The following is a 23073-nucleotide window of genomic DNA, read 5'->3' on the forward strand; positions in this document are numbered from 1 at the left end:
CTTGTGATTTGTCGCGCGACCGCCCATGTGACCGCTCGCGCGACCAATCACAAGCCGCGACGTCACCGCAAGGTCCTGCAAGCGCTGATTCTTAGGAAGGAAGGCTGCCAGAAAGAAGCAGGGCGCGTCCGAGGGTGAGTATGTTCCTATTAGGTATATACTCACCCTCGGACGCGCCCTGCTTCTTTCCGGCACCCTTCCTTCCTAAGAATCAGCGCTTGCAGGACCTTGCGGTGACGTCGCGGCTTGTGATTGGTCGCGCGAGCGGTCACATGGGCGGTCGCGCGACCAATCACAAGCCACGACGTCACCGCAAGGTCCTGCAAGCGCTGATTCGAAGGAAGAAAGGCTGCCGGTTAGTACCAGGGCACGTCAGAGGGTAAGTATAGTGATATTTTTTATTTTAATTCTTTATTTTACGCTTAAATATGGATTCCGATACCGATTTCCGATATTGCAAACATATCGGAACTCGGGATCGGAATTCCGATACCAGATTCAGAAGATCGCCGACTTCATGGCCGACCCCACACAGGGGTCGGGTCGGGTTTCATGAAACCCGACTTTGCCAAAAGTCGGCGACTTCTGAAAAAGGCCGACCCGTTTCGCTCAACCCTAGTGTTTACGTCTGGAGATTGGGCTGCCCATGACAGGGATTTGATGTGGTGGTCCTTCATCCACACCTTGATTGACCTAGCTGTGTGGAATGGCGCATTGTCCTGCTGGAAACAATCCTGAGAGTTGGGGAACATTGCCTGAGCAGAAGGAATCAACTGTATTTCCAGGATAACCTTGTATGTGGCTTGATTCATACGTCCTTCACAAAGAACAACCTGCCCAATTCCAGCCTCGCTAAAGCATCCACAGATCATCACCGACACTCCACCAAATTTTACAGTGGGTGCAAGACAATGTGGATTGTACACCTCTCCGGGTCTCTCTCTAACCATTAGACGACCAGGTGTTGAGCAAAGCTGAAAACTAGACTCATCAGAGAAGATTACCTTACTCCAGTCTTCTATGGTCCAATCCTTATGGTCATTGGCAAATTTCAGCCTGGCTCTCTTTTGCTTCTTATTGATTAAATGCTTTTTCTAGCTTTACATGACTTGAGTCCTGCCTCTAGGAGCCTGTTACAAAATGTTCTTGCTGTGCACTTCAAGCCAACTGCCATTTGCCAGTCATCCCGGTCAGTGAAGAGTCGTTTTTGCCCTCTGCCGGTCTGTAGCTTTGTTGTCCCCAATGTCTGCTGCTTGACCTTGTTGTAATGGACTGCCATCTTAGAAATTTTAAGGATGGAGGTAACATGACGCTCACTGTGTCCCTCTACTAGTAAAACCACAATTGAGCCCTTCTTTTCTTCACTCAAGACTTTTCTTTTTAACTCCTTTGGCATGGTTAAAAGTTATTTTTTCATTCCTATTACTTTTGGAATATTACTAGCACTTGTTTTGCCATCCAGCTTATCCTATTGCAAGAGGATTGTGAAGACCACAGCAGTGTTTTTTATACTTTCCTTCGCTAAAGAAGATTTGCTTCAGGTGATCACCTAATCAGAACCACATTAAGAAGAATGAGATGTACCCTGGTTGAAATTCAACTGACACTGGAATGGAATGGCTGTCAGACATGTACAGAAGCTGATTTTTATTAAACTGTGCAGTGGTCTCTTAATTTTTGCCAGAGCTGTAGTATTTAAGGGGACTCCGCAGCTCTGTGTGCAATTCATTGGTTGTTCTCAGGTGCTGCAGCTCAGATCCCAATAAAGTGAATAGTTCGGTTAACAGCCATCTCTCCCTATTCCTCCATAAATAGGAACACTTGTCTCTGCCAAGCGCTCCCATGTTGTCTACAAGTGCGCCACTGCCAGAATAATCTGCCCCTGGCTTATTTCCCAGAAAATTAAAGGATCAGCAGCTGAACATTTAACAGAATGGATCCTTCGCTTCTCTGTCATCATCTGTAGGGGGAGATTTATGAGGCCCCTACATACATTACATGGTTGGTTGTTCCTGATGAATTTGATTGCCTTAAATCTAAATATCCATGGGGCAGAGGGCTATTAGCCAACATGATAGGGGTATGTCTGTTACAGGGTTGATCAATTTCCATCGGCAACAAGTACAATTCTAAATCCAGCTTTGGATAAAATTAACATTACTTGGAAAAGTAAAGACCCGGGTTTACAATTTAATTGCCTTATGGGGAGATCATATTAGAAAGCTACATGTGCCTTCAGCAGATGCAAAACATAAGAGGAGATCATACATTTTAAATGTGATGTGAATTGATCACTACAATTTGGGACACAAAGGAACTCTTCAGAAAACTGTCCTAGTGACTCTTATCATTCAAACATTAACGTCTGCCTCCTGGCTACCCAAGTAAGCCTTGTTTTATAAGCTATAAATTGATATCCCACTCCCCTCGTTTTCTGTGAATACAGCCTATTGACTGGACAACAAACAGCTAAAAGCTGATAGAACATTTGATTTTTGGAATGTAATTGAGATGAAAGGATGGAAAACCTCAAAGGACCTTTTACAATGTAAAAAAAAACAAAAACAATTTTTGTGGCAAGAGAACTGCCGTGCAGTCAGCTGAAAACATGTGACCCCACCTTTGAGCTCTGATCTCTCTGTCAGATATAAAACTGCCACTGTCAGCTGACGATATTGCGGTTCGAAATGGACATATGCAGGGCTCTGCAGATAGAAGAATTTCAAGATGCAAATCTCAGATAAATTCAGCCAAGAATGTAGTAAATTAGATCTACTGACATGATTTCAATCATTTAATACACTTTAAAACTGGAACAATTTTCATTAACTGACTCTTTCTGTCTAACATCTTTCAAATGAAGAGAACCTAAGTATTACAGTAAATGTCATGGAAGCATTTCCGGTAATATAATCCCCCTCCTACTCAGCATCAAAACAACTCCTGTGATTAAGGATAGCATATATTGATGGATAATCACAATCCTAAATATGTAATGTACATCAGTCAGCTGCATTACAGTGAGGGAAAATAGATCTCGCAGTAAGTCCTCAGGCCAGGTGATCACTGCATGCGATGGAAATGATTAGTGAGTGGCCTGTGATATGCAATGTGGGCAATTAACAGTCACCACCCAGCTATATCATGACATCAATATCTAGAGCTGTTACCATGTAACATTAAATACCGACATTGGTGCTTTTCCATATGGAACAATAGAGGAATGGCAAAACTAATTAAAGGGGTTTTACAAGATTAATTTTTCTTCACACTACAAAAAATGTACTTTGAGAGGTCACAATATGATATAAGAAAGTTCCTTAATTTCATACAATTTCTGTGACGCAGTTTTATAACTGCATTCAGAAGCTTATCACCCCCCCCCCCCCCACACCCTCACCAACACAATATCACCAACCATATGGAAAAGTCACTTAAAAAATACTGCTGTGGGATTACAGCAAAGGAAAGAGCAGAGGCGCGGTGATTACAGTGTCAGAGGAGGTGGCAGCACAAAAAGTCAAACGAGCGCATGTCACACTGCATACTTTACCATAGTCTAAAACAGCAGACACTCCCTTTCCTTTCAAGGCTGCGGTTATCCCGGTTGTTTGTGCACCTTTTTCTACCACAATTTTTACTTCCACTCAACTTTCCATTGATATGCTTAGATACAACACTCTGTGAACAGCCAGCTTCTTTAGCAATGACTTTTTGTGGCTTACCCTCCTTGTGGAGTATGTCAATGACTGTCTTATGGACATCTGTCAAGTCAGCAGTCTTCCCCATGATTGTGGAGCCTACTGAAACAGATTATGGGACCTTTTAAATGTTTAGGAAGACTTTGCAGGTGTTTTTTTTTGGTAATTATTCTAATTTACTGAGATAATGACGTTTGGGTTTTCATTGGCTATAAGGAATAATTATCAACATTAACAGAAATAAACACTTGAAATAGATCACTTTGTTTGTAATGACTCTATAAAATATGAGTCTCACTTTTTGTATTGAAGAACTGAAATAGATTAACTTTTTCATGATATTCTAATTTTGTGAGATGCACCTGTAAATATATATATATTTTTTTTTACTGTATATCTGTGTATCAAATAGCATACCGGTAGTTATAACCTTTTTGTCCTTTATGCCATCAGTCACACAGAGGCCAAAATTGGGCACTCCTTTGACCTAAGTCTATGTATTATAACATTAAGGACATGGTTTGCAGGTACATCTGACCATAGAAAATAAATATATATCACAAAAGAAACATGAATCCAGCCATACCAGAAACCAAAATTGAATTGTTGCCACCAAGCGTTCTGCTGTGCAACACAACGTAAAGATGCCTGGAGGGTCAGGGAATAACAGTTTGGGAATAGAAGAAACTTACTTTGGGCAATTACCGATTTCACGTTGTGTGACTAAAGCTTAATAATTAAACAGCTGAAAAAAACATTGTATATATTTCCAAATGTAATATACTGTAATAATAAAGGCTATCATTTTTATCATTGTGCTAAAAATAAGGTATGGCACTCAAAATAAAAATAATACATTTCTAAAAGTCTCTTTTCACAAGGAGAATATATATATTTTTTATACAAACAATAAAAACAAAAGGTCAAGGCTTTTATGTTGAGACAAGAAGAAAAATCTGGTGGAATGTCTGATCCTCACCAAAGTAGAATCCTGTCGGGTGAAAGGGTCATGTGGCATTAAAATGAATGAATACACTCCACCTCAGAAGAAACTGAACTTTACAACCATGCAATGTTGGTGCATTTTCCCATTCTGTTAATGTACTGCTTTCTAAATCTATCGACATATATTGAGAAAGAAACATTTCTAATTTTCTCGAAAAACTTAAGTATCTTGAAACAAATAAATATAATACATAAATATGTGTAGTAGATTTCAACCGTAGATGGGTGGAGTTCAAAGAAGCAATATTTCAAGGAGTTGTGTTGCTACTTGCCTGGAGAAAGCTTCCTATGTAAACAATTATGGGTGTAATGGCTTCACTGATCCTTAATACAATGCGATCATTATCTCCATGTGTATCATGGACATCCTGTAACTAATTTGATTCTTCAGTAGCCATCATGTATTTTCAGCATGACAAACTCTGATGCATTAAAAACTATCCATCGCTTAAACAGTGCAAACAGTAGTCATCTCCAGCAATTCGAAAAGGATCATTTAGTGTACAAATTATTGTATTAAAGTGATTGTAAGGATCATTGCCCAGCACAAAGCCACCAACAATAGAAGTATTGTTTCTCACTGATGAGCAATGATCATACATAAATATGGTAATTAGCATCAAAGAGATTGCAATATGTAAACCTTCTTATGCTGCTTTGCTTATAAAGAACTGTACTCAATGTGCACATTTTTTTGTTCTTAAAGGGGCTGGCCCTTTATTTTAACATGTAGCTCCTACTAATATATATGTATTATAGGATATGGTTATCCCCCCTCCTTCCTTAGCCAGTGCAGCCTCCCTGTCTATAAAATGGCAGCTAATGGAAGAGCATGGGACCAGATCCATTCATCAGCCTCCTCCAAGTGAAAACCTTACGCTTTGGAAAGCTATTTTTCCAATTAGAGGAGGCTGATAGAAAGGTCTGGTATTCATTTTTGAATATCTTTGTGAATACATAATAATAAACATAGCCCCATCCCACCATTACTGCTCCATTTCAATAAGGTTACCCAATAGCCATTTAACAAACATGAATGATGAAGGACTACAGGCAATTGAATGCTGAAAGAGAGCATGAAGAGCGGGCAAAGAAGAGGTCCGGGTCTACATTGCGTATGAATAAGTTAAAGATTGACTTGACTTGTACAGATAAATTGTACTACAGTTTAATTTACTCCAGCCACTCCTGAGTTGGATCTTGCATTTATATCATCTTTCCTGATGCAGGCTCATTGATATTTTTTTTTTCATATAATTCTGTTAATTAAAAAAAAATAAAAGCAAGATAGGAAATTTTGGAACAGTAAAAGTTCCTGTTCTTGACATCCATATGCAAAACTGCAATGTTCCGTGAACAGAACACAGTGCTTAGAAGGTGCATTTGTGTTTTGTTTTTACATGTACAAAACTATACACAGCTAAAAAGCTTGCGGTCTTCCTTAACACAACATAGAATTCCATTCGGCAGCCTGATAAATCCCTTTCACGCAGCTACGATATGGAATAGCTGCACAATGAATATTTCCTTAGAAAACAAAACAAGATAAGTGCTGACGTCAGGTCACATTTTCTCACCAGGGTGAATGCAACCACTAATGCAAGGAGGAGCAAGGAGATCCTGAATGATGGATGTTCTCCTATCTCTTTGCAGACATGGGGCACTGGTATAGTTCTGAAGAGCCCACATAAAAGGCATCCTAAATAAATATGCCTGTTCTTACAACTGGTGTGTCCGATGCAGGTTGTCTTCTTACAGCTCCATTCCCTAGTACCTGTGAGGCTGATGGTATTGAGAACTCTGTTGAGATGTTGTGGAGTAACCCAATGTATTCTGGGGCTGAGAAGTTCCCTGAACGTTGCTTTGGTAACCCAGACGTGAAGAGGAGTGCTTTAAATATTAAAGAGAAAAATAATGTAAGTACCATATATAAAAGGCATCAAAATGCAAATAATGAAAACAAAGTGTTAAAATCCTCATCAAGCAACTGCCCATAAATGTAAAATAAATACCTTATAAAGGGGTGTTTTACTATTATTATATTAATGACCTATCCATAAGCGAGATCACCGATAACAAGTCAGTGGGTGTCCACTATGAGAACCCCTACAAATCACTTGTTCTCACTAGCAGAAAGAAATAAAACGGCTCCATCAACTATTTAGTGGCCTCTATAGGGTACAGTAGAACATATCCCATTAAAATGAATGCGCAGATCTGCAGTATCTGGCAATGGCCACAAAACATTTGAAATAGCCGTGTTGTTCAGCTCCCCACCTGGCTACATCCAGCCACCGAAGCAGAGAAGAGGTAACTGGTGTGAGTACTGGGTGATGGACCATCACAGATCTGATATTGATCACCATAAACATTAGCTGCTGGCCAAACTATCATTTGGGAGACAGGCTAAGTGCACACGCTGCGGATTCCATTGCGGAATTTTCCGCAGCGGATTTACAAAATCCGCAGTGAAAAACCGCTGCGGTTTTTACTGCGGATTTACCACGGTTTCTTTTGCGGTTTCCTCTGCGGGTTTTTCACCTGCAGATTTCTATTGGAGCAGGGGCAAACCTGCAGCGGAATCCACAGAAAGAATTGACATGCTGCGGGGAAAAAACCGCTGCGTTTCCGCGAGTTTTTTTCCACAGCATGTGCACTGCGGATTTCATTTCCCATTGCTTTACATGGTACTGTAAATGCATGGGAAACTGCTGCGGATCCACAGCGTGTGCACATACCCTCATTTCTCCCGACTCCACCATGCACAGCAATGTCGGGATAGGCTGAATATTTCTGTTTTTTTCAATGACAGAGTCACTGCCTTTGGTAGCAGCTTATTCCTGCACCTAAACAAAAAGATCAGTCTTGAAAATCAAAAGGCCAGATCTTTCTCTTCTGAGACATCATCTGTCAAAGAAGGGTCAAGAGAACTCCATACATGTTGGATGGATGCCGATCCCACTGAAATCAGCGGGTTAGGACAACTTATATCTAATGTGTATTAAAGGGCTTGAAGGAAAGAACTGAAGCTTCATAGTATTGAAACACCCTTTAACCCCTTTACCCCCAAGGGTGGTTTGCACGTTAATGACCGGGCCAATTTTTACAATTCTGACCACTGTCCCTTTATGAGGTTATAACTCTGGAACGCTTCAATGGATCCTGGTGATTCTGACATTGTTTTCTCGTGACATATTGTACTTCATGACAATGGTAAAAATTCTTTGATAGTACCTGCGTTTATTTGTGAAAAAAACGGAAATTTGGCGAAAATTATGAAAATTTCGCAATTTTCCAACTTTGAATTTTTATGCACTTAAATCACAGAGATATGTCACACAAAATACTTAATAAGTAACATTTCCCACATGTCTACTTTACATCAGCACAATTTTGGAACCAAAATTTTTTTTTGTTAGGGAGTTATAAGGGTTAAAAGTTGACCAGCAATTTCTCATTTCTACAACACCATTTTATTTTAGGGACCACATCTCATTTGAAGTCATTTTGAGGGGTCTATATGATAGAAAATACCCAAGTGTGACACCATTCTAAAAACTACACCCCTCAAGGTGCTCAAAACCATATTCAAGAAGTTTATTAACCCTTCTGGTGCTTCACAGGAATTTTTTGAATGTTTAAATAAAAATGAACATTTAACTTTTTTTCACAAAAAATTTAATTCAGCTCCAATTTGTTTTATTTTACCAAGGGTAACAGGAGAAAATGGACCCCAAACATTGTTGTACAATTTGTCCTGAGTATGCCAATACCCCACATGTGGGGGTAAACCACTGTTTGGGCGCATGGCAGAGCTCGGAAGCGAAGGAGTGCCATTTGACTTTTCAATGCAAAATTGACTGGAATTGAGATGGGACGCCATGTTTCGTTTGGAGAATAAAGAAGGAGAACGGTGACTGGCGGCAGACAGTACCAGTGCATGGTCACAATATATATAGATAAATCAGTCTTAATATATTAAAAATAAAGGGGGACCAAGCCTGCCATGGATTTATAGTCGACCAGTTGTTGATATATTTAAATACACAGAAAAGGGGGGGGGGGAAGAAAAACTTCCACTCAACAATCGGGTCTAGAAAGTGCAAAAAATACTTTATTTGGAAGTACATAGAAGTGGTGGCAGCAGCAGAAAACCACCAATATAACAAACACCAGGCACTAGGTACCCACGCTGGCCACAATGATTAATTCACAGATGTACATATATATGTAAAGAGAAAAGTGGGGATGTCCTGACCACATACTACTCCACGTACATAAGTACAAGAAAAAGGGGAAGAGTGTAACCTCTTAGTACCATTCCCGGCTCACAGTGGAGCTACACGTATAAAGAAATAGAGATGGCAAGAAGCAGACAGAATACATCACCGTATGGTATGAGCAAGTGCTGGCCAGTGAGGGTCCCGGCGCCCGCCCCAACGCGCGTTTCGGAACACCTTCGTCAGGGGGCCCCTGATGTGGCTAAACATTGACACCCCCCACAAGTGACACCATTTTGGAAAGTAGACCCCCTAAGGAACTTATCTAGAGGTGTGGTGAGCACTTTGACCCACCAAGTGCTTCACAGAAGTTTATAATGTAGAACCGTAAAAATAAAAAAATCATATTTTTTCACAAAAATTATCTTTTTGCCCCCAATTTTTTATTTTCCCAAGGGTAAGAGAAGAAATTGGACCCCAAAAGTTGTTGTACAATTTGTCCTGAGTACGCTGATACCCCATATGTGGGGGTAAACCACTGTTTGGGCGGATGGGAGAGCTCGGAAGGGAAGGAGCGCCGTTTGACTTTTCAAAGCAAAATTGACAGGAATTGAGATGGGACGCCATGTTGCGTTTGAAGAGCCACTGATGTGCCTAAACATTGAAACCCCCCACAAATGACACCATTTTGGAAAGTAGACCCCCTAAGGAACTTATCTAGAGGTGTGGTGAGCACTTTGACCCACCAAGTGCTTCACAGAAGTTTATAATGCAGAGCCGTAAAAATAAAACAAAATTTTTTTCCCACAAAAATTATTTTTTTAGCCCCCAGTTTTGTATTTTCCTGAGGGTAACAGGAGAAATTGGACCCCAAAATTTGTTGCCCAATTTGTCCTGAGTGCGATGATACACCATATGTGGGGGGAACCACTGTTTGGGCACATGGGAGGGCTCAGAAGGGAAGGAGTGCCATTTGAATGCAGACTTAGATGGAATGGTCTGCAGGTGTCACATTGCGTTTGCAGAGCCCCTAACGTACCTAAACAGTAGAAACCCCCCACAAGTGACGCCATTTTGGAAAGTAGACCCCCTTAGGAACTTATCTAGATGTGTGCTGAGCGCTTTGACCCACCAAGGGCTTCACAGAAGTTTATAATGGAGAGCCGTAAAAATAAAACAAAAAATTTTTCCCACAAAAATTATTTTTTAGCCCCCAGTTTTGTATTTTCCCGAGGGTAACAGGAGAAATTCGACCCCACAATTTGTTGTCCAATTTGTCCTGAGTGCGCTGATACCCCATATGTGGGGGGAACCACTGTTTGGGCGCATGGGAGGGCTCAGAAGGGAAGGAGCTCCATTTGGAATGAGGACTTAGATGGAATGGTCTGCAGGTGTCACATTGCATTTGCAGAGCCCCTAATGTACCTAAACAGTAGAAACCTCCCACAAGTGACACCATTTTGGAAACTAGACCCCCTAAGGAACTCATCTAGATGTGTTGTGATAGCTTTGAACCCCCAAGTGTTTCACTACAGTTTGTAACGCAGAGCCGTGAAAATTAAAAAAAAAAATCTTTCCCCCCAAAATTATTTTTTAGCCCCCAGTTTTGTAATTTCCCGAGGGTAAGAGGAGAAATTCGACCCCAAAAGTTGTTGTCCAATTTGTCCTGAGTACGCTGATACCCCGTATGTTGGGGGAAACCACCGTTTGAGCGCATGGCAGAGCTCGGAAGGGAAGGAGCGCCATTTGGAATGCAGACTTAGATGGAATGGTCTGCAGACGTCACATTGCGTTTGCAGAACCCCTAATGTACCTAAACAGTAGAAACCCCCCACAAGTGACCCCATATTGGAAACTAGACCCCCCAGGGAACTAATCTAGATGTGTTGTGAGAACTTTGAACCCCCAAGTGCTTCACTACAGTTTATAACGCAGAGCCGTGAAAATAAAAAATCTTTTTTTTTCCCACAAAAAATATGTTTTAGCCCCGAGTTTTGTATTTTCCCAAGGGTAACAGGAGAAATTGGACCCCAAAAGTTGTTGTCCTATTTGTCCTGAGTACGCTGATACCCCATATGTTGGGGTAAACCCCTGTTTGGGAACACGGGAGAGCTCGGAAGGGAAGAAGCACTGTTTTACTTTTTCAACGCAGAATTGGCTGGAATTGAGATCGGACGCCATGTCGCATTTGGAGATCCCCTGATGTGCCTAAACAGTGGAAACCCCCCAATTATAACTGATACCCTAATCCAAACACATCCCTAACCCTAATCCCAACAGTAACCCTAACCACACCTCTAACCCTGACACACCCCTAACCCTAATCCCAACCCTATTCCCAACCGTAAATGTAATCTAAACCCTAACTGTAACTTTAGCCCCAACCCAAACTGTAGCCCTAGCCCTAACCCTAGCCCTAACCCTAACCCTAGCCCTAACCCTAGCCCTAACCCTAGCCCTAACCCTAACCCTAACCCTAGCCCTAGCCCTAACCCTAACCCTAGCCCTAACCCTAGCCCTAGCCCTAGCCCTAACCCTAGCCCTAACTCTAACCCTAGCCCTAATGGGAAAATGGAAATAAATACATTTTTTAATTTTTCCCTAACTAAGGGGGTGATGAAGGGGGGTTTGATTTACTTTTATAGCGGGTTTTTTAGCGGATTTTTATGATTGGCAGCCGTCACACACTGAAAGACGCTTTTTATTGCAAAAAATATTTTTTGCGTTACCACATTTTGAGAGCTATAATTTTTCTATATTTTGGTCCACAGAGTCATGTGAGGTCTTGTTTTTTGCGGGACGAGTTGACGTTTTTATTGGTAACATTTTCGGGCACGTGACATTTTTTGATCGCTTTTTATTCCGATTTTTGTGAGGCAGAATGACCAAAAACCAGCTATTCATGAATTTCTTTTGGGGGAGGCGTTTATACCGTTCCGCGTTTGGTAAAATTGATAAAGCAGTTTTATTCTTCGGGTCAGTACGATTACAGCGACACCTCATTTATATCATTTTTTTTATGTTTTGGCGCTTTTATACGATAAAAACTATTTTATAGAAAAAATAATTATTTTGGCATCGCTTTAATCTCATGATTATAACTTTTTTTACTTTTTTGCTGATGATGCTGTATGGCGGCTCGTTTTTTGCGGGACAAGATGACGCTTTCAGCGGTACCATGGTTATTTATATCTGTCCTTTTGATCGCGTGTTATTCCACTTTTTGTTCGGCGGTATGATAATAAAGCGTTGTTTTTTTGCCTCGTTTTTTTTTTTTTTTTTTCTTACGGTGTTTACTGAAGGGGTTAACTAGTGGGCCAGTTTTATAGGTCGGGCCGTTACGGATGCGGCGATACTAAATATGTGTACTTTTATTGTTTTTTTTTATTTAGATAAAGAAATGTATTTATGGGAATAATATTTTTTATTTTTTTTCATTATTTTGGAATATTTTTTTTTATTTTTTTTTACACATTTGAAATTTTTTTTTTTTACTTTTTTACTTTGTCCCAGGGGGGGACATCACAGATCAGTGATCTGACAGTTTGCACAGCACTCTGTCAGATCACTGATCTGACATGCAGCGCTGCAGCCTTCACAGTGCCTGCTCTGAGCAGGCTCTGTGAAGCCACCTCCCTCCCTGCAGGACCCGGATCCGCGGCCATCTTGGATCCGGGGCTGGAGGGAGCAGGGAGGGAGGTGAGACCCTCGCAGCAACGCGATCACATCGCGTTGCTGCGGGGGGCTCAGGGAAGCCCGCAGGGAGCCCCCTCCCTGCGGGAAGCTTCCCTGTACCGCCGGCACATCGCGATCATCTTTGATCGCGGTGTGCCGGGGGTTAATGTGCCGGGGGCGGTCCGTGACCTCTCCTGGCACATAGTGCCGGATGTCAGCTGCGATAGGCAGCTGACACCCGGCCGCGATCGGCGGCGCTCCCCCCGTGAGCGCCGCCGATCGCGCTGGATGTACTATCCCGTCCATGGTCATAGGGGCCCACCCCACATGGACGGGATAGTACGTCCGATGTCAGAAAGGGGTTAATAATACTAGCATTCTATTGAACTATTTAAAAGGTGTTGTCCACTTTCAGGGACAATATCTTATACGGTAACTTAAATGTATGCAATTGGGGCTAAAAAAAATCTGTTTTGCATTTGGGATTCATTTAAAATGTATCATATTTTGCCTTCTATTGCTGTTGTATTACACCGCCTATTGCTGTTGTAAGGAGATGGACATATTGCCCTGCTCCCCCTTTATGACATCAGTCCTGTGTATAATGTGATGTGTAATCTGAATAACGACCTGCATCTTGTGTACATATTGTGCCATGTGAAGTGCAAGATGTTTGCCTATGTTATAGTAATGTAAGCAATGTACAGTACAGGTTGTGATAGTATAGGATAAGCATTATAAGTGTAATAGGCTTAGTGTACAGAGATGTTTTACATTGTTAGTATTAAGCTGTAGTCTGCCCAGCCACAGGTAGCTGGCAGAGACAGGGAGAGTTGATATAGTTAATATTTGGGAGTAGCCCTGTAACATCTCTGCTGGCATCACAGCATGGCCTCACATCTCTCACACAATCTTACCCACTGCTCCAGGCCATGATGTGCTTTCTCTTTAATGCCAGCTCCATGTTCTGTGTCTCTGCTCTCTGCATGCCTCATGGCTATGTGTATAGGAGGCCGGCGCCTGAACTCTCTGGTTCTTACAGGAATCAGGCGCACCTGTCCAATCAGTTCCTGACCAATTACCAAGAGGCCTCCTGTATATAGTGCAGCTCCACCCTGTGGTCTGGGCCTGTGCAATGTGTTAGCTCAGTTAGTGTTTTGCTTCTGAGTTTGCCAGGTCTAGCTCTGTGTTGCTCCCTCTCTGGAGGATTTTCTCTGTGCATTTGCCTTTATCTTTGTCCGCCCTCCAGGAGGCAGAATATCCTGGTCCCTGTGTCTTTGTCCTTGTGTCTTGTTCCATTGCCTTGTCTGTACTTAGTCTTATCTCGGTCTCCTTGTGTGTGGCTTCCTTCCCTGCTGGGTCTTTCCTTGTGTTCTCGGTCTGCTTGCACTCCGCACTCTTGCGGCTCTGCCTGCTCTGCATCTTGGTGGCTTTGCCGCTGCTCCGCACTTCTGCGGTTCTGCTCCGTCTTGCTCTGCTCCGCTCCCGTTGCTGCAGAAACCTCTTGCTGCAGTTCCTCTCTGCAATCCTTGCGGTTCCACTTTGCTTAGCTTCTGCAGTATCTCTTGCTGCAGTTCCTCTCTGCAATCCTTGCGGTTCCACTTTGCTTAGCTTCTGCAGTATCTCTTGCTGCAGCTTCTCTCCACATTCTTTGTGGCTCTGCTCAGCTTTTGTCACTACGCTACCGCTTGCTGCTTTTCCATTCCTATCTGCAGTCTTTCACTCCTCTCCTGTGTGAACAGGTCCCTACGTGTTCCTCCAAACTATATATCCCTACCTGTTCCTTCATCTCACTCACAATTGGACTGCACTCGGGTGTCATCTGAGTGCAGCCTGATTCTAATATCTCATCAGCTAGTCCTGTGTTTCCTGCCGTCCTGTCTCCTGCCGTCCTAGTCAGTCCTGTGTCTCCTGCCGTCCTAGCAAGCCCTGTGTTCTCTGCCGTGTCTCTGCCAGCCCTGTGTTCCAAACTACATATCTGTACCTGCACGTCCAGTGTCAACAGGCCCTTACCTGTTCCTTCATATACCACATCAACCAGTCCTGTGTTCTCTGCCGTGCCACCCAATCCTGTGTTCCTGCCAGTCCTGCCCTGCCTTCCAGTCCTGTGTTCCTGCTGTCCTAGCCAGCCCTGTTTCCTGCCGTGTCTCTGCCAGCCCTGTGTTCTCTGCCGTGTCTCTGCCAGCCCTGTCTCAGCCGTGCCAGCCTACTCGTCTGTGTTCCAGCCGTGCTCTTCTGCCAGTCCTGCCTAATGCCCGCACCAATCCTGGTGTTCCTGTCTCCCAAGTGGGACCAGCAGCCACAGCCAGACACCACCCTGGAGTAGCACCTGGCAGCTGTCTGCTGCACAAGCCTGTCCTCACCATCAGAGGCTCCAGTGAAAACCCAGGCAGCTGTCATAGTCACGCCCCTTCAAGGGTAGTCTGGTTTGTGGCACAGTGGGGCCACAAAACCCCCGAGCTCACGCCCACCAGTCAGGGCGTGAGCGTAACAAGCCCACAGTGAGAGGGGATAGTGCCTGGGAAGGAACATTACTTCCTGAATAGAATGAGACGTTGAAGAGCAACCAGTGTGCAGTGCTGCCAAAGGGTGATGCACAGCTAGAAGGAGACGAGAACTGACAGAAAAGACAGAGTGGCCTTCTACCTTAAAGGGGTCCTTGGATAGGACGACAAGTCACAAGAAACCCTGAGCTTAATAAATGCTGAAGGTGTGCCCCTAAAGAGGACTGAGACTGTGGGAATAGTGAGGGTCCCAAGCGGTGGATCCAAGGAGTCCATAGTGATAGGACTTGGAGCCACCAAGCAGGTGTAGAGAAACTCGCTGAACTGTACTGTGGCAACAAGCTAGGCTGTGACGAAGTAGGGCGAAACAGTGTGCTATACTGGCCCTGGAGTTGACTACAGTGGAAGGAAACGATGTCTGAAAAGGATTCTTGCTGTGATCGAAATGTGTTTAAGACTGTGTATTCGCTATTCCTTGTACACAACCCTTACGTTTAGTAAAGTTCCCATGTTTGCACAGAAGTGTCCTTCAGTGATCTGTGGATGTCATGGTCCTGGCCAGACAATACCATCAGCTGAAGGTGGCCTGCATGGGCACAAGACCCTCACAACACCAATATCATCACCAAGACGAGACCCACACAATTGTCGTGTGAAGTGTCAGAGCGTGACGCGACAGCAACTCAGTCACGCCTACCACTCTCGGACACTTTACACTGGCTGCAGAATGAGTTAGCTGTGAATCTGTCAGTGAACTTATGATCTAATGGCAGAGTTTGTAACTTTTCTTTATCTTTTTCTGACCTACTCTTCGCTGATTTATGGTCATAGACTACATTAAAATTGAATATACGGGGAAACAGTTTGAAAAAGCCAAATGGTGCAAATGGTTTATTGAAACCCATATCAAATTATTTTAGCCCCAAATACATGTATTTAAGTAAAAAAAAAATAAAGGGCTTGTAAATCACAATCTAGTCTGTTTGAGGCTCTGTTCACAGATGGTATCACTGCATTTTTTAGAAGTAGAATGTTTAAACAAAAAAAGTAGGAGTATTTAACAGTACTGTAATTCTGCAGAAGCCACTGTGCACCACTGTCGTCATCATATGACAGTCATTTCCTACTACAACTTGATACTTAACTGAAGTGACACCCCCACTATGACATGGGGCTTGATGGAGTTTAAGGAAAGGCTATTTATTCCTTCAGGTAACAGTGGTTTAGTATTACATGAAAAACAGTTTCCATTGCTCTGCCATGTCTTCTTATCTGACAATGAGGAATGGAAAGGGTCTTTCAAAGAAGAACTTGTGAGGAATGGTGACAATGGGTCAGCTGTGGAAAGGGCACTGACTGGTATGTGCTGCTGCTTCCATTCTCTATCTTTTCATTCCTGCACAAACTAAAAATAATGACATTGTGTACAAAGGTGTATCTACTCGAGGCTGCATGTGTGTGGTTCACATCAAATGATATACTGGATGGGTTGTCAACACTACCAGCTTATAAGGGGTTACTCTGATCTGATTTATAAAATACATGATCCATTGCTGTAGAAGTATGATCAATATGTAATAATCGCATGTCTAGAAATCTATTCATGTCCGGAGCTCATGATCTAGCTCCTCCATAATAAGGTGATGCTCAGTGGGCAACATTGCAAAGTGCATATTAGGGTAAGAAGGCACCCAAACATCTGAAAGGTCCAGTGGATGGACAAATGTCTCCTCAGAAGCGGTGGCTGTCTTAAATAAAAAGCAGAAAAGTGGCGACAGACAGTGCTTCAGACAAGATGGTGCCTTCCAGACTTGCCTTTCCTTTAGGAAGCTGATCTTTTAGTCCAGACCTGGGCAAAGTGCTGCCCAAAGGAATATGTGGCCCTTTGCCTGTTCTGATGAGGGCTTTATGAAGTGGTATCCAGAACGACAAGGCCGCCCTCCACCTAGAATCTCACTTTCTCCAACATCTGCATCCTCAGGATGCCGATACAAGTGAATATAATGATGGAACGGGAATCTGTCAGCTCCCTGTTCCATAATTGAGTCTTTGCATCTGAGACCACAGCAGGTGTGATGACGTAACTACATCATTCTGCATGTGGGACTATGTGGAGACATAATACTGTGTGAGCTGGCTGTGTGGGGACAAAATACTGCGTAAGGAGGCTGTGTGGGGATGTCATTCTGCATAGGGGCTGTGTGGGGACATAACACTGTGAAAGGAGGCTGTGTGGGGATGTCATTCTGCATGGGGGCTGTGTGGGGACATAATACTTTGTAAGGGGGCTGTGTGGGGATGTCATTCTGCATGGGGGCTGTGTGGGGATATAATACTGGGTTAGGGGGCTGTGTGGGGATGTCATTCTGCATTGGGGCTGTGTGGAGACATAATACTGTTTAAGGGTGCTGTGTGGGGATGTCATTCTGTATGAGGGCTGTGTGGGGACATAATACTGTGTAAGGGGGCTGTGTGGGGATGTCATTCTGCATGGGGCAGTGTGGGGATATCATACTGTGCAAGGGGGCTGTGTGGGGATGTCATTCTGCAAGGGGGCTGTGTGTGGACATAATACTGTGTAAGGGGGCTATGTGCGGATGTCATTCTGTATGAGGGCTATGTGGGGACATAATACTATGTAAGGGGGCTGTGTAGGGATGTCATTCTGCATGGGGCTGTGTGGGGACATAATACTGTGTAAGGGGGCTGTGTGGAGATGTCATTCTGCATTGGGGCTGTGTAGGGACATAATACTGTGTAAGCGGGCAGTGTGGTGATGTCATTCTGTATGAGGGCTGTGTGGGGACATAACACTGTGTAAGGGGGCTGTGTGGGAATGTCATTCTGCATTGGGGCTGTGGAGGGACATAGTACTGTTTAAGGGGGCTGTGTGGGGATGCCATTCTGTATGAGGGCTGTGTGGGGACATAATACTGTGTAAAGGGGCTGTGTGGGGATGTCATTCTGCATTGGGGATGTGTGGAGACATAATACTGTTTAAGGGGGCTGTGTGGGGATGCCATTCTGTATGAAAGCTGTGTTGGGACATAATACTATGTAAGGGGGCTATGTGGGGATGCCATTCTTCATGGGGCTGTGTGGGGACATAATACTGTGTAAGGGGCTGTGTGGGGATATCATTCTGCATGGGACTGTGTGGGGACATAATACTGTGTAAGCGGGCTATGTGGGGATCTCATTCTGCATGGGGCTGTGTGGGGACATAATACTGTGTAAGCGGGCTGTCTGGGGATGTCATTCTGTATGGGGGCTATGTGGGGACATAATACTGTGGAAGGGGGCTGTGTGGGGACATAATACTGTGTAAGGGGGCTGTGTGCGGATGTCATTCTGCATGGGGCTGTGTGGGGACATAATACTGTGTAAGGGGGCTGTGTGGGGACATAATACTGTGTAAGGGGGCTATGTGGGGATGTCATTCTGCATGGGGCTGTGTGGGGACATAATACTGTGTAAGGGGGCTATGTGGGGATGTCATTCTGCATGGGGCTGTGTGGGGACATAATACTGTGTAAGGTGGCTGTGTGGGGATGTCATTCTGCGTGGGGGCTGTGTGGGGACATAATAGTATGTAATGGGGCTGTGTGGGGATGTCATTTTGCATGCGGACTGTGTGTGGACATAATGCTGTGTAAGGGGGCTGTGTGGGGATGTCACTCTGCATGGGGGGCTGTGTGCGGACATAATACTGTGTAAGGGGGTTCTATGGGGATGTCATTCTGCATGGAGGCTGTGTGGGGATATAATACTGTGTAAAGGGGACTGTGGGGATGTGATTCTGCATGGGGGCTGTGTGGGGACATAATACTGTGTAAGGGGGCTGTGTGGGGATGTCATTCTGCATTGGGGCTGTGTGGGGACATAATACTGTGTAAGTGCACTGTGTGGGGATGTCATTCTGCATGGTTGCTGTGTGTGGGGATATAATAGTTTGTAAGGGGGCTGTGTGGGGATGTCATTCTGCATGCGAACTGTGTAGGGACATAATACTGTGTAAGGGGGCTGTGTGGGGATGTCATTCTGCATGGGGCTGTGTGGGGACATAATACTGTGTAAGGTGGCTGTGTGGGGATGTCATTCTGCGTGGGGGCTGTGTGGGGACATAATAGTATGTAATGGGGCTGTGTGGGGATGTCATTTTGCATGCGGACTGTGTGTGGACATAATACTGTGTAAGGGGGCTGTGTGCGGATGTCATTCTGTCTGAGAGCTGTGTGGGGACATAATACTGTGTAAGGAGGCTGTGTCGGGATGTCATTCTGCCTGGAGGCTGTGTGGAGACATAATACTGTGTAAGGGGGCTGTGTGGGGATGTCATTCTGTATGAGGGCTGTGTGGGGACATAATACTGTGTAAGAGGGCTATATGGGTATGTCATTCTGCATGGGGCTGTGTGGGGACATAATACTGTGTAAGGGGGCTGTGTCGGGATGTCATTCTGCATGGAGGCTGTGTGGAGACATAATACCGTATAAGGAAGCTGTGTTGGGATGTCATTCTGCATGGGGTTGTGTGGGGACATCATACTGTGCAAGGGGGCTGTGTGGGGATGTCATTCTGCATTGGGGCTGTGTGGGGATATAATACTGTGTAACGGGGCTGTGTGGGGATGTCATTCTGTATGAGGGCTGTTTGGGGACATAATACTGTGTAAGGGGGCTGTGTGGGGATGTCATTCTGCATGGGGGCTGTGTGGGGATATAATACTGGGTTAGCGGGCTGTGTGGGGATGTCATTCTGCATGTGGACTGTGTGGGGACATAATAGTGTGTAAGGGGGCTGTGTGGGGATTTAATTCTGCATGGGGCTGTGTGGGGATATAATCGTGTGTATTGAGGCTGTGTGGGGATGTCATTGTGCATGCGGACTGTGTGTGGACATAATACTGTGTAAGGGGGCTGTGTGGGGATGTCATTCTGCATGGGGGCTGTGTGTGGACATAATACTGTGTAAGGGGGCTATGTGCGGATGTCATTCTGTATAAGGGCTATGTGGGGACATAATACTATGTAAGGGGGCTGTGTCGGGATGTCATTCTGCATGGGGGCTATGTGGGGACATAATACTGTGTAAGGGGGCTGTGTAGGGATGTCATTCTTCATGGGGGCTGTGTGGGGACATAATAGTGTATATGGAGGCTGTGTGGGGATGTCATTCTGTATGGGGCTGTGTGGGGACATAATACTGTGTAAGGGGGCTATGTGGGGATGTCATTCTGCATGGGGCTGTGTGGGGACATAATACTGTGTAAGGGGGCTTTGTGGGGATGTCATTCTGCATGCGGGCTGTGTGGGGACTTAATAGTATGTAAGGGGGCTGTGTGGGGATGTCATTCTGCATGGGGGCTGTGTGGGGATATAATAGTGTGTAAGGGGGCTGTGTGGGGATGCCATTCTGCATGCGGACTGTGTGTGGACATAATACTGTGTAAGGGGGCCGTGTGGGGATGTCATTCTGCATGGGGGTTGTGTGGGGACATAATACTGTGTAAGGGGGCTGTGTAGGGATGTCACTCTGCATGGGGGCTGTGTGGGGGCATAATACTGTGTAAGGGGGCTCTATGGGGATGTCATTCTGCATGGAGGCTGTGTAGGGATATTATACTGTGTAAATGGGGCTGTGTGGGGATGTGATTCTGCATGGAGGCTGTGTTGGGACATACGGTAATACTGTGTAAGGGGACTGTGTGGGGATGTCATTCTGCATGGGGCTATGTGGGGACATAATACTGTGTAAAGGGGGCTGTGTGGGGATTTCATTCTGCATGGAGCTGTGTGGGGATATACAGTAATACTGTGTAAGGGGGCTGTATGGGTTTGTCATTTTGCATGGGGGCTGTGTGGAGACATAATACTGTGTAAGGGGGCTGTGTGGGGATGTCATTCTGCATGGAGGCTGTGTGCGGATGTGATTCTGCATGGGGGCTGTGTGGGGATCTAATACTATGTAAGGGGGCTCTGTGGGGATGATATTCTGCATGGGGGCTGTGTGGGGACATAATACTGTGTAAGGGGGCTGTGTGCGGATGTCATTCTGTATGGGGCTGGGTGGGGACATAATATTGTGTAAGGGGCTGTGTGGGGAAGTCATTCTGCATGGGGATTGTGTGGGGACATAATACTGCGTAGTGAGGCTTTTTGGGGACATCAAACCGTGTGTGAGGCTTTGTGGGGACATCATACTATTTCGGAGAACATCATACTGATGTCTATAAAGCACTGTGGAAATGAATGGCGCTATATATGAGAGTAAAATAGATTAAAGTAAATAAAATACTGTTTGAGGGGCTGGTTGGTGACATTATACTATGTGGGGACATCATATTGTATTAAGAGCTGTTGATCAAAATACAACGGTTGAATAACAGGAATAGTATGATTTACAGTTTATTACATAAAGTGACAAAAGATGACGTAGAACTTTTTTCAGCAGTCTATAATCTGTTTGCCCATGTTACTAGTTTAGATAGGTCAAATGTGGTGACAGATTCCCTTAAAGGGGCTGAGATCCCTAAACAGAAGTACGCTTGTGCTTCGCCATCTAATGGATATAGCCCTACTGCAGTAGACTCATTTATAAAGGTCCGATTTCCACCGTATGCAAAAGCTTTGGGTTGGTCATATTTTTGGTTCTTCAGTGAGGGGAAAAAAGAAGGCGTACTGATCTTTATTAAAGGGAACCTGTCACCATGTTTGGCGAATACAAGTTACGGCCACCGCCTTTCAGGGCTTATCTACAGCATTCTATAATGCTGTAAATAAGCCCCCCACCCGGACCTGCAAGAGAAAAAAAATAACTTATTATACTCACCTGGGGCGGTCTGGTCCGATGGGTGTCGCAGATCTTGGTCCGGCGCCTCACATCTTCTTGCAATGCCGCCCTCCTGCTTGCTTCATAGCTCCCTGCAATCGCACTCCGGCGCAGGCGTACTTATCTGCCCTGTTGAGGGCAGAGCAAAGTGCTGCAGTGCGTAGGCGCCGGGAAAGGTCATCCAGCAGGGAGGGTGGCATCGCAAGAAGATGGGAGGCACTGGACCAGGACCTGCGACACCCATCGGATTGGACCGCCCCCAGGTGAGTATAATAAAAGTTATTTTTACTATTTTTATTCAGCTGTTTAGCGCCGCAGCTGCACGTGTCGCAGCTGTGTGACAGTCACAACACATGCATGGAGAGCCCAACAAACAGGGGCTTGGGGAGTGAATATGAATGAATATTTTCTTTAACAGCGGCGACAGTATTAGCTGCAGCAGCCGGCTCCTGCCTCCTGTGACCCGCTCTTCTGCCGCTGCCCCCTCATCCACAGCCACAGCAGGACTAAGGTACATCTGGGACTATAAAACACACTCCCCACTTTTCTCCAAACTTTAAGAGGAAAAAGGTGAATCTTATAGTCCGAAAATATAGTAATTCACGGAACAAAATGAGTTTTCAACTAATCACATTAGGAAAACCCTGGTGCTACTTTTTCTGACTCATCTATAACAGATTTCTATTTCATAACTTCTCTAAGACTGTGGCAACACGCTGTGTATCCTGTTGATAAAATTGTCACCCATTGCTTACCATATACATAGTGTGCCAGTGTTTGCCACTCTCTCTTACTATGTTTAACTTCACTGGATAGAGCCATCACTCAGCAGTCTCATATTAACAGCAGTTCTATTTTCTGTTAATGAGAGTTAGTCAGATAAGCTGCTGAAAACATGCATTATTGATGAGGACAGCAGGAGACTTGTACTGACACCATATTGCATTTACATGTCGGCCTTAGTTGTAAGCAATTATTACAGTGAATTCAGTAAATGCATGCTATGCTCAAGGGAGCTGATGTTACCCGCTCTACCATGACAACACAGGGCAAACATCCAACAAGCAAAGCTCATGTGAAAGCTCTGCTCTGAGTTACAACTTTTATCAAATCTACAGGGCTAAAGACAAAATACCT

The 23073-nt window shown here is 44.5% G+C and overlaps 1 protein-coding gene across 1 annotated transcript in view; it reads right to left on the reverse strand.

The window, feature by feature from the left end:
* Positions 1 to 421: 421 nt before the first annotated feature.
* The window catches only part of CDK19 (cyclin dependent kinase 19), a 411797-nt gene continuing 389145 nt past the window's right edge, over positions 422 to 23073 (reverse strand). Inside the window, exon 13 of the mRNA XM_069726138.1 lies at positions 422 to 6596. Coding sequence (XP_069582239.1) covers positions 6474 to 6596 — 123 coding nt within the window. The 3' untranslated portion in view covers positions 422 to 6473. The remainder of the gene's footprint in view (positions 6597 to 23073) is intronic.

This window comes from Ranitomeya imitator, chromosome 5 (genome assembly GCF_032444005.1).
Source record: "Ranitomeya imitator isolate aRanImi1 chromosome 5, aRanImi1.pri, whole genome shotgun sequence".
Taxonomy (NCBI): domain Eukaryota; kingdom Metazoa; phylum Chordata; class Amphibia; order Anura; family Dendrobatidae; genus Ranitomeya; species Ranitomeya imitator.